We start from the raw sequence: 12,842 nt of genomic DNA on the forward strand, positions 1-12,842 counted from the left end.
GGAGCTAAATTTAGTTCGTAGTGAATGAATGGGAATAAATCTTACACCACATCTCAGAGGAGCTCCTTCGATGTTTGCATTCCGGTGTAGCTGCAGCTCCTCCACAAAGTGCATTTAAGATCAATATCCTTCTGAGGCTCTGAAGTTAACTGGAAAATACTTCCTTACTTTAGTGCAGAATAGCTGCCTATCGATGCAGGTATGAAAGCATTTAACAAATGTACACACATTAAAAATCAAAGTCATTTTGTTAGGATCTTCAAGCAACTGCATTGTAGTCCTTGGACCTGGGTATCCTTCATTGCAAGACATCCATGGGACATCTTTCCTTTTCCTTATATTATATTTTACACACCTTACAGTGCGTGTAAGGGTTAATATAATTGTTTGCCAAAAAGCAGGAACTCCTTTTAAGGGGTGAAGTGAAAGCTGGGTGGATGAATTAAGACCTGACAAAGTTAGAGAAGGGTGCTATGGTGAAATGTAGATTTTCTAGATGGTGACAAACTGCTAATGCTGGTATATCTGTTAACAAATTGGATATATTGAAAGAAGCGGACAGTTCTGGAAAGGCAACATTGCCTGATCACTAAACTACAAATGCCTTTAGGAACAGAGCTAAAATTAAGACGTTAAGTGAAAAGTGATTGCTTTCTCCAAAAGGTTCCTTCTCCTTTGTATGTTTAGCAATTTAACCAGGACTGTAGATAATAGGGACTTGGAAATGAGTTTCTTCTGCCTCTTTTTATACCTCTCTAATGTATAATAACACAATTTGATGCAATTTCCCCTAGTTTTCCTACATGACATCATGCATGTATTTTTCTCTAGAGTATATCTTGTTGGGTCTACTCCAGGTCGATACCAAAACAATGAAAAAGAGAAATGGGGTCACCTTAGGCTAAGAAAGGTACTGATTTTGATGTCCCACTGTCTTTTCCTTTTTCTATGTGCCGTTAACTTGATCATTTCCCGTACAATTCTTTTGTGTTTCTGGAAACAGATAGGAGTGATCAACCTTGCATCTTCCTACACAAATAAATAGCCCATAATAAAATATTTGAACTTCTACTTCTTGCTTGCACATACAGCAGTTAGCATTCTAAAGGAGCTTCAGCCAAGCAGCAGTTTTAATGTCCACAGCTTGACAGAAATATACCAGTACCCGCTTCTACAACCCAGAGACAGAAATTGCATTCCCAGTTGGAAGGTCAAAGGCACAGTTCATTTTTGTATTAAATATTGAAGAAATGTAGCTTGGGATACACCCACATTTTATGGCATAAAAGACAAACCCCATGCATAATGACAAACCATGATTGGGTGTGGGAACGAGCCTGTGCATTCCATCTCTCATCAACCTTGGGGATATGTGGAGAAGCTTATGGCAATTATAAAATCCAGTGATGGTTTGTCCTCTGCTCCCTCCCCGCACACCCAGATTTCCAAACCACATTTATTAGAAGGACAGAGAACACCCCATCATTTGTGATGTGAATATTACAACAAACTATAATTTGTTGTGGAAGCATCTAATTGACTGAGATCTGTGGTGACTGGAGGATTCACCTCTCACTCCCCCAAGCAAGGGCAAGGGGGATGCTAGTGAAGGGAATAACGTATCGATATTTTGCCCTCCATCCATTTTAAACTTTCTACTAGGCAGAATGAATATAGAAACAGTTCATCTCTGTATCAAGCTCTTGGAGCTCAAACTGTGTGAGCTGTGGTAAAATTATGTTGATACAAGATTCAGAGAGAGTGAGTTGGTGAACATGAAATGAACATTTAGCCTCAAAGCCTCTAGTAATCTAGAAAGGTTTTGAGTGTGGCAGTCGGTCACACACTGAGTAACTGTTGGGATTTGTGGAACTGGGTGTTCATACTTACCCTACTACTAGCTCATGTATCTAGAGGCGCACTAGCCTGTGGAAGTTTATACCATGGTCAGTTAGTCCTGTAGTCTGTCTAGTAACCTGCTGTTTCTTTCTTTAGTATATTAAAACAGCTTCCATGGTATAAAAAATCAAGAAAATAAATATCTCCTATAGATTTATACCTGTAATTTAGCACTAATATTTATAATGAATCCAATATGTAGGAATGCAAAGAGACACTTGTTCAAGCAAGTAGCTAGCCAGATTGACATTTAAAAGGAAGGAATTCTAGCTCCATGACATACCTTACTTGGTCAACTCACACAGTTCAGCAGTTTGATGTGATAACTTAATAATTATTATTTGTTTGCCTTTTATTTTTCCCCAAACAGCTTTTAAAAGATCATGCAGTGCAAGTACCTGATGAAAATTCTTGGACTGTAATAGGGCAGTTCTCAAGTATTGGATCCATGGGACCTGACCAATCCAAATGGCTGTGTTCAGAGTTTAGACAAAGTTTGGTCACTCTAGGAAACAGTGCCAAGACTCTGACAAATCAGGAGGTTCCCATTAATCTGGTATGGATTGCTTCTTGTGCCTTTGTTTAGAAACAGTGCTGCTGCTGACATGTTTGTATAATCTTAGTTTTTAAAAAGAGTAGGTTAAATGCTTAAGTTAAAAGGCAACTTTCTTAATTCATTTGAATATTCTAGGTGCTTTGACTAATTCAGTGGATTCTGTGCAAAACTCATTTTCTTTAAAATTATTCCCTTACAACCATGCCCAGCTTTTTGTGGTTTCAGTTTGCCCAACGATCTGTTTTTGTTATTTTACAGTTCTCCAAAGCAAAAGCATTCAATGCTACTGTGCTTGTGAGATTGGTAATGATGCTGCATGCCTTTGAAATCTAGAGAAGTAGCTGTATTAATCCATTGCAGCAAAAATGAACAGGAGTCTTGTATCTTAAAGACTAAACTTTTTTACTCCAGTATTCGTTGTTGTGGACTGGAGCCCATTTGTGTGCTGTCAACCTTACCTCTCAAAATGCCCAAAATCGAGATATGTGGCAAAGAAAATGTCAGTGCTAACCCCCTTAAGGGGAATACAGCCCAAAAAGAGCCCACTTCTTTAGATTCACCATAGCTCCTCACTTTGCAGACATTTCATGCAGAAGGTTTGTGGGTGGGGGGCAGCAGGGCAGAGACGTTCCTCCCATTGGGCAAAGTGGGCAGTTGCCTAGCCCCCCCTTGTGGGGGGTGCAAAAACTGCAGGTTTGTTTGTGGAATTTTTTGTATTTTCAGTGTTTTCCCGTTTTTGGCCTGCAGAGGGTGCAGTTTTTAGGCTCACAGCACCAAAATTTCAGGGATCTTTTGGGAGACTCTCCTGATGCTATCACCCAGGTTTGGTGAGGTTTGGTTCAGGGAGTCCAAAGTTATGGACTCCCAAAGAGGGTGCCCCATCCCTCATTGTTTCCAATGAGGGTCAATAACTTTGGACCCCCTGAACCAAATTTCACCAAACCTGGGAGGTATCATCAGGAGAGTCTGTTACTGATACCACCTAGGTTTTGTGAAGTTTGTCCAGGGGTCCAAAGCTATGGACTCCCAAAGGGGGTGCCCCATCACCCATTGTTTCCAATGGGAGCTAACAGAAGATGGGGACTACACCTTTGAGGGTCCATAAACTTTGGACCCCCTGAACCAAACTTCACCAAACCTGGGTGGTATCATTAGGAGAGTCTCCTAAAGATACCCTGAAAGTTTGGTGCTGCTAGCTTAACAATTGCACCCCTGACAGCAGGCATCTCCCAAATTTCCCCAGATTTTCCTTTTAAATCCCCCCCCCCCTTTGGCATGGATTTAAAGGGAGAATCTGAGATGCCCAGTTTAAACATTGAAAGTGATGCTGTTTCAGGGTGGAGGAGAATCAACCCCAAAATAGCATCAGTTTCAATCCAGTCCTCCCAATTGGGGCAAACAGCATCACTTTCAATGTTATTTAAACTGGGAACCCCAGATTCTCCCTTTAAGGTGAATTTAAAAGGAGAATCTGGGCTCCCTTGTTTAAACACCATTGAAAATGATGCTGTTTGGCTGTGGATTCCAGCATCACTTGTTTAAACTAGGGAGCCCAAATTCTCCTTTTAAATCCACGTTAAAGGCAGAATCTGGGGTTCCCAGTTTAAATAACATTGAAAGTGATGCTGTTTGCCCCAATTGGGGGGACTGGATACAACACCATAGAATGTTTTCATAGCAGTAATAAAACATTTTGAAAGCATTTTGAAAATGTTTTTTTTAATTATTTCTGCTGTGTGGAATGGCCTATTGCTGTGTTCAGATTTGTGATGGTGACTTTGAAACGACCTGGTGTAAAAAATAATTGCTTGGTCACAGTGGGGGAGGGCGGCTGCCCATGGGGGGGGCCGCCAAACTCCAGTTTGCCTAGATACGCCACTGTGCGTAGTTACAAGGGGACGGGGGGGTGCGCGTTGCACCAGGCACACGCCTGGGAGGCATCAAACTCTGGTTTTGCCCAGGGCTCCAGTTTGCCTAGTTACGCCGCTGCAGCAGGGTCAGGGGTTCATGACAGTGAAATCTAATTATGCAAAGTTCAGTTTGAACAAGAACATACAAAGATCTTTCACTAGCTATGCTGAGGTAATCAATACATGTGGTGGTAGGGAAGTCCCAAGCTTTGCTAAAATAGGTTTCTGGAACGAACTGTTAGTCTTTAAAGTGCCACAAGACTCCTCTCTATTTTTGCAACATTTAAAGGTGCTGGAACTGTCGGCCATTTTTACAGGTGCATTTTTACAGTTACCGGTAACTTGTTTACTACATCTTGTTCTTTAGATTTATCCCTCTGTGGACAACGTGAGGCAAAGTTTGGAAGGTTATCCAGGTAAAAAAAAAAAGAACAGTTTCTTTATGTGCAGTGTAGAAAGCCAAGAGCGAAATGAAATAGAATAAATTAGTGTTTCCTTGGAAATCATTTCTAAACAATGTATGGCATTATCATCCTAGAGATTTATTGAGCAATGCTTTCAGTGGCTAGCATTACTGTTGAATACAACCTAAAAGCAATAGTTGCACCTGGAAGAGTTTTGACTAAATCATAATTATGCTTGCCTTTAGAATTCAGGGGATACTTTCTGAATATTACCATTACACTGAATATACAAGATCGGTTTCCTCTAACTAGCGATCAGATTGTGTGACAGTGAGCTCATCATGCTTTTTAGCAACAGCCAAGAACCAAATCTGTTAATCTTCTCGGTCCTCGGGCTGTTTTTTCGAAAGGAGGTATCCTCTTAGTACAGGTGTCCTCCATTGTCCGAGGCAAAGACTGACTGGGATGTCTGTTCTTTGAGACTTGCTCTCACTAAGCTACAGTTTTACAGCACCTGCTGGTATATTGGATTACATTAATTTACAGACTCTACCCTGACATTGTATTGGAATCTGTGTAGGCCTTATTGATTCCTTTTGTGTATATAGCTGGATTTTCCGCAATAAATGCAGAACTGAACTACAATGTACAAGGTTTTTAAAAAATCAATACATTGACCCTGGACTTTGGGCTCATATTGTGGTCTACCAGGCTATCCTCTTGCTGCTCTTGATTTGTGGACAGTGGAAAGGTGGTCTTTTTGTGGTCTTTTTCATTCAGAGACATACTTTAGAGGCTTGTATGGCTTTAATCTGGTGTAAATGCACAATGGCATCTGTCTTTGCGACTGAAAGCTGTAATATTGTTTTACTGTAATGGGACCGATAGAATTGGATCCATGGAGCCCAATGACAGACATTGTTTACTTTTACTGATATAGTAAGAACTCTGATCCAGATCTTCCACTATATTGCTGACAGTGTTCTATTTTGAGAAGAGGAGGTACATCATGAGTGTTTAGTTTTATTCTCTTTAGATAACCACAAATAGGATATCACTCATCGTCCCCCTACGGGAGGGCCACTTGGCTGATTGGTAGAACCACCCAGAAGTATATTGCTTATACTTCCAGTTTAGCTAACTTCCTTCCTAGACTTTTGCTGTCTAGACTCACTTTGGCTTCTTATGAGAAATCTACATATTTATTTAGGTTTACAACTCAACAGTTTAAAACGTAACACTGAATTAAGGGATGACATCAGTTTTAGGCTGCTTCCCAAACGAATCCTACTGCAGCCCTGGAACCACCACCCTTTACTAAAAAGCAAAATGGCATCCTAAGACAAGGGCCCCTTCCGCACACACAAAATAATGCGTTTTCAAACCACTTCCACAACTGTTTGCAAGTGGATTTTGCCATTCCGCACAGCTTCGAAGAGCACTGAAAGCAGTTTGAAAGTGCATTATTCTGCATGTGCAGAATGAGCCTTACTTAAATAGTTTTGGGGAGCAGAAGGCAACTTTTGTCTTTTGGTTATGCATGCCCTTGTATGCAAGATTAGCATCTGCATATGATATTATTAAATTGTCATGCACTGTCATAATCTTTTCATATTCACGGCACAGTCAGAACACTTAGTGAATGAATTATGCTTCACTAATGTGAACTAGCAAGTTCCTGTTGCAGGCACTTTTATTTAGACCCTTTTTCAATTGACTGATTCATCTTGATTTGACTTGATGTGTTGCAGTTTTCATTTTAACATAATTGGATAGCATCTGCATATAAAGTAGTCTTTTAAAAAGGCTGAAGTGTAAACGGTTTGCAAAAATCCCTACTCGATCGATTTCTTTTCTTTTCTTTTTTTCCTTTTTGGTGATGAAAAAAACTGCATTTATTTTTCTTTGAAGGGAATATTTGGGGTAGAATGTAGATAATCGCCATTCCATTATTTAATGACATTCCATTTCAGTGGCACTTTTAACTGTGACTGAGTGATCTTCTCTTTCCCTTGCAGCTGGTGGTTCTCTTCCATATAGCATACAGACTGCACAGAAACAGCTTTGGCTCCACTCTTTCTTCCAGTAAGTGGCACAACCTCTGGGACTAATGGCATTTTGGGACTCTGAGATCAGTTAAATTTGTGTGATGAGGGTGTCCGGATGCCATTGCTGGGAAGGGGGAATTGCTGGGGAGTGCTTTAGCCTTTGCAGGCGCTGCTTTATCTGTTTCCCAGGCCTTGAAGCTCAGCAGCTGGGATGAGTCCTCAGGCTGGACTTTTCCTGACTGCCTTGGTTCACATGTGGGGGTGGAGATTTGAATGACATATTATCAACTGCTTTGGCACCTTTTCGCCAGAACGGTCTTCTCCTGTCTATCTCGTATCTTCAATAAAATCCTTGAACCCATCAAGTGAGTTATTGTCTGAATGGGGAATTCGACAGTAGGTCTGACAAGCTCTGGGATTGTTGATTAAAATTTAATGTAAATTGAGATTTCCTGTATAATCTTAAAGTCTGTTTTACCCCAACCTGGGGGTGGGAGAGCAAGAGTTGGGGTTATTTTAATGTTACATTTATTGTTGTTTTAAAAGTTATGTCTTATTTATGATTGTAGTAATGCACTGCTGACCCAGCAGCACCGTGGTAGAACGTTGGGTGGGGGGGGGATCCGCGTCTCGTCTCGTTCTTACGCTGACCACGTGGGTCGACTACATATGATGTTTTATTGTGGGGGTTTTATTGTTTTTAACCTGGGTAAGCTGTCTAGAGATGCAAGTATGAGGCAGGGTATACATTTTTTTAATAAATGAATAAAAATAAATATATTTATGAAAACTAAGGCCCAATAGATATTTTATGCTCTGAATTGTCCCACAATGGTGAGGTGCTGGGATATATTTGCTTTCTTCTTGGGTAGTTGGTTTTTTAAAAAAGCCATCCTAAGTGCTTGAACAAGAGTAATTTTTATCATCCTGGCAAGATGTAGTAAATTATGGCCCAAGCCAAAAGAACCATCTCTACGTGCATTTATGTTCATGGGTGTGGGTGCTGTGATTGATAGTTTCTCCATGCTGTATTTCTTTATACCGCATCCGATTTCTCAACAACAAAAAGTACTATTATTTCATAATGGGCAACCCACTACAGAGTGTGGAGCACCCACACCATTGGCCAGGGGGCAAATGCATCAGCAGGGAGGCAACTTGCTTGGGCAGGCAGGCACCATTTGGCTTGGCTGTGCCTGACCAGAAACCAACATCCATCCCCAGGCCTGCTGGTGCAGAAAGGTGTGCTGGCGTGGCTGGGAACATTCTGGGGATGGGCCAGAGCAACTGGCCATTCTGGCAGGGGCTGATGGGAATTGTAGTCCATGAACATCTGGAGAGCCACAGGTTGCAGACCCCTGGGCCAAAGGGTGGGGCTGACCTTAGCCAGCTTGTACTACCTGTCCAATTCCTGTGTTCTGACAGAGTTTTCTTGGAAATACACTGTGTTTTTCATAGTGTATCTCCATTATCCCCTATGGGGATTCCCACTGGGAGTCTCTGTTTTTGGGGGGAAGCCCTTTGGAGAGGGCTAAGCAGCACTAGAGTGGCACCATCCCCGCCTTCCCACCCAATCTGGATTGGGACGTAAAAATGGTTGTTTACTATTAATACTGGAAAACCAATTCAACAAAATATAATCACGTTACATCACCTCAGTTACAGGTTGCAAATAATACAAAGTGTATATTTGTGTTCATAAATCAACAATTCTTATATAATTGGTTTCCAAAATATCAATTGATTTTATTTTCATAACATTTTTCAATACTTAATACCATAAATCTAAATAATAATGTTTAATACACACAATAATTCTTATACCAAAAGTTTTCTTATTGATGTATATCTAGTCTAGTCCAGTCCATTCTATAAAGTCCTGCAGTTAGATCTTTGTTTATGTTCTGCACTTCCTCAGAAGTCACTAGGATCTCAATTATGTGGAAATCTTCACTGTCTCACCAGAAGTGTATAATGTTGCTTATATGATTTACAAATCTAAAATCATACTACAGTGAGTGCATACCTCTTTACAAATACTTTTCTAACAACCACTACAAAAATATAACCTAAACGCAAATGTATAGTATAATTACCTCAGCAGACATAAGATAGGTTCCTGGTCAGCACTGCATTTAGACCCAAGTCTTTTTAGCTTGCAAACAACCTTATTGCACATCTGGCTGACAGCTGTATGTACTGTTCGGCATGGATTATGTCATTAATCAATAACAGTTGCGGTGTCTAGTCCTTGGAGCTTCTGCAATTACAAATATAAATGGTGAAAATTCCATGATAGAATTTAAGCTCTAAGGGTTTGTGTCTGTAATTTAAGGGAGTAGAAAGTGTCCTGTTGTTGCAATCATTAGATTACATTTATATAGTTATAATTTAAACTTAATAAATGTGGACAAACCCAAAACTCTGATATCCTCAGGATTACTATTGATATTTAAAAATGCTTTGTAAGGAAAGCCTCCATCACCTTACGTTTAATTCTGGAGATGTGTTTCATAAGTCTTAACCTTGCAGATCAACTCATGCTTCCAATGTACTTATTACAGGGGCAGCAGTTACACATATCGCATTCTGAGAGTTACAATTAGAAAAAAAAGTTCCAAATCTTTATAGTATTTTTAAATACAAATCATAATCCTGAAGATATGAGATTTTTGGTTTCGTTCAAATGCAAGTCAAATCAACGGACATTTAGGAAGCCATTTATATAAGAACTGTTGATTTGTGAATGCAGATATACGCTTTGTATTATTTGTAACCTGTATCTGAGGAGATAAAAGGATTATATTTCGTTGAATAATTTTGCTTTCAAGTATTTTGTTTTCCAGTATTAATAGTAAACAATCACTCTTAGCTACAAAATAGTCTTATTGTTGCTGTTCTCTGGGTACCACCCCCTTTTTATATTTTTCATACATCAGATTTCTTCAAAGGGCCATCTGATCTTTGAGAAAGAAGGATTCTTTGGCAGGGACCAAGGAAAAGAGGCCCAAAAAAGCCTTGGTGGTTGGTTTCTCTCTTGTATGTGATATATTCCTTACTTTCAGTTGGTAAAAATTACTTCTAGCTATGGTTTGCCAACTGGGGATAATATGTATTTTAAACTTCATTATGTGTTGCTTCACCCCAATTTTCCTTTTTTCACACGAGCAAATGGTCAGCTGAAACGTCCGGTCGTAGCCATGCCATGCCTCATATTAAGACTTATATGAGAGTTTCTCCAGACTTCCAAAGGATTGCATGGTTTTTAGTTACAAGGTAAGTCTTCTGTTAGTAGGTAGGGTTCCTTTTTCCCCAATCTGTTTCAATGATCACTTAGACCCCTATTCACTTCACACCATGTAAAGATGAAGATTATTTCATCTTTATGAAGCCATTTGAGAGGGTTTGAGAGACTTTCTTGTGAGGGTAACCTGTCTCTGAAAAGAGTTTCACAGGTAGCCATGTTGGTCTGCTGTGGAACAGTTAAATGAGAAACCAGTAGCACCTGACCAAAAAGATTTTCAGGGTGTAAACTTTTGAGAATCAAAGCTCCCTTTGTCAGGTACCAGTAGGAATGGAGATCTCTGCACCTTTATATCCCAGTCAGAAGGTGAGGGGGTCTTAAAGAATCCTATAAAGATTGCAAAGTTATAGTAGATATTGTAATCAACTTGATTACAGCACAGGGGAAATGCTTGGGGGCAGAAAATTAGATTCTGTAGTGAGACAAGAATCCTATTTTCCTATTCAGCCCGGGGTGGGGGTGGTCTGTGTTCTGAACTTGTGAATTAATTCAGTTCCTCTCTCTCATGTTGTAATTTCCGCTTGAAACCTCCCTGTTTGAGAATTGCCAATCTTCGGTCAGCAATAGAATGTCTTGGAAATTTTAAGTGCCCTCCCACAGGTTTTTGAGTGTTGTGGTGTTTAATATCAAGTTTTTGTCTATTTTTTATTTAGCATAGGGATTTAAAAGGCAGAATTCACAATATTTTGCACATTTGAAAACTAGAATCCTTCAAAATTCATATTCTGCACTGTCAGCTATGTGCACAGAACACAGGCTTATCTGTGGGGGGGGGGAATTATTTGACCCAGACACCATTTGCTGGGGGCACATTTTGGCCCCCTACCTAGCCCCCACCTGTATCCACACACACACACACACACACACACACACACACACACACACACACACACACACACACAAACCTTTTCCTTCTCTGAGCCGTGCCAGGAGGCTACACACTGGGGGCGGGAATAAGGCCCTGCCCTCAGTATGTTGCCAGCTGGTGCCTCTTGGACAGAGGAAAATGTTTTTTGGGGGGTTGCAAGGGCGGGGGGGGGCAACAGGGGCTGTTTGCATTGCCAGGGGCTTGTCCTAGGCACCACTTTGTGTTCACCACTGGCACAGGAGCCATTTGTTAGATGTTTATTGTACCCACTCTCCAAGGAGCTTAAGGTGGCATACGTATCTATTCTTCCTTTTAGCCTGACTTCAGTCTTGTGAAATAGGTTACCAACAAAGTAAACCCAGGTCTCCCTGGAATGTAGTCCAACATTCAAACCACAATGCATACTTTTGCTATCAGCAGCCATGGGTATATTTCAAACAAAATTGCTGTCTCTATTCCTACAGTGCCAATCTTTCCAAGGCTGCTTGGGGAGCATTTGAAAAAAATGGTGCCCAGCTGATGATTCGATCGTATGAGCTAGGAGTCCTCTTCTTGCCTTCAGAATTTGTGAGTTTATCTGTATCCCAGACAGTGTTTAACACGTATGCAGCTCTGTTTCAAGTTTCTGCAGCTATAAAATTTGTACTGTACGCTTTATTTTAAATGGGTTAATTTTAATTTATATTCTGTATTTTGCGTGTTCTTATTGTTTGTTGCGTATTCTTGTTGTACCCAGAGCCCTTCGGGGGAGGGGCGGTATATAAATTTAATACTAAATAAAAATAACACCTGCTACATTGCTTATTAGATTTACTGTCCTGTTCACATTGATTTACATGGTGTAATGAGAAAGGTGGACTATAAATAATGTAAAGAAAGCTTTGGAACAATGTGGAGCTATAAATGTAACAAAAGCTATCTTTGCTATCTTATCTATTTTCCAGTTAAGGGAAGCAAAAAAAAAAAATTCCTGTATGTAAGACAGTGTCTGTCTGCATTTTTTCACAGGGCCTGGATACTGGTTATTTCCAGGTAAAGGAAAACCTGCTTTCTGATGAGCCAGCATCATTTCCTGTACCTTATGATCTGCCCCCGGAGAAGTATGAAAGTAAAGGTAAGGAATCCTCAAATGCGGAAAACAAATTGGATAAATGAACTCAATACATCTAGAAAACACAGCCAAGTTCCAACAACTATAGGCTCATAATATCTGCTGCTGGAATTGCCCAGCGTGTAAGATAATTTCTTGGAGGACCAGGTCTACCACAGTATTAATAGCACTTTTAAAGACTAACTGCAGCTGCTGTTCGGGTCAGCATGACATGTTGTCCAGTGAACTGGTCTCTTATACTCATGTTCAGTTCCCAGTTGGCTGTGAAGCTTCAGGTAAATAAACTTTCTCTCTGCATCTTTTATGTCACTTAATGTTGTTGCTTCTGACTATAGGCCAGGCTAACAAGGTCCTCTGAGTTCCTCTGGAGAAGGCTAGCACAAAAGTGTAAAAATAAATACCAGATTTAGATCTTAGCCAGGCCACTTCTAGGATCTAGTGGCCGGAACACTAACCCCTCAGGAGAAGGGTTTGGATGCCTGTGCCTTCTAGTAGGGACCCCATGTTCTCTGAGCAGATAGTATAGACAGCAAAACCATACCAAGCAATAACATTTAAGAGACCGGCACTCCCACAGCATTCCTAGCAACTTTGGCAACTCTTTCCACATTTTAACAACTCTCTCCTCAGTACTTAGGCAAAAGAGTCAACAATCAAAGGGTATCTGGTTGCGATTCTATGAAAGTTCCATAAGGCCTCTGCCGCAAATTAACATCTAATAATATTTAACATCTATATGCGG

The 12,842-nt window shown here is 40.4% G+C and overlaps 1 protein-coding gene across 1 annotated transcript in view; it reads left to right on the top strand.

The window, feature by feature from the left end:
• TDP1 (tyrosyl-DNA phosphodiesterase 1) overlaps window positions 1–12,842 on the top strand; it is a 40,466-nt gene that overhangs the window by 17,977 nt on the left and 9,647 nt on the right. Inside the window, exons 8-14 of the mRNA XM_048485347.1 lie at window positions 832–910; window positions 2,270–2,455; window positions 4,733–4,781; window positions 6,788–6,854; window positions 9,986–10,093; window positions 11,454–11,556; window positions 11,998–12,103. Coding sequence (XP_048341304.1) covers window positions 832–910; window positions 2,270–2,455; window positions 4,733–4,781; window positions 6,788–6,854; window positions 9,986–10,093; window positions 11,454–11,556; window positions 11,998–12,103 — 698 coding nt within the window. The remainder of the gene's footprint in view (window positions 1–831; window positions 911–2,269; window positions 2,456–4,732; window positions 4,782–6,787; window positions 6,855–9,985; window positions 10,094–11,453; window positions 11,557–11,997; window positions 12,104–12,842) is intronic.

The sequence above is a fragment of the Sphaerodactylus townsendi genome, linkage group LG02 (assembly GCF_021028975.2).
Source record: "Sphaerodactylus townsendi isolate TG3544 linkage group LG02, MPM_Stown_v2.3, whole genome shotgun sequence".
NCBI classification, from domain to species: domain Eukaryota; kingdom Metazoa; phylum Chordata; class Lepidosauria; order Squamata; family Sphaerodactylidae; genus Sphaerodactylus; species Sphaerodactylus townsendi.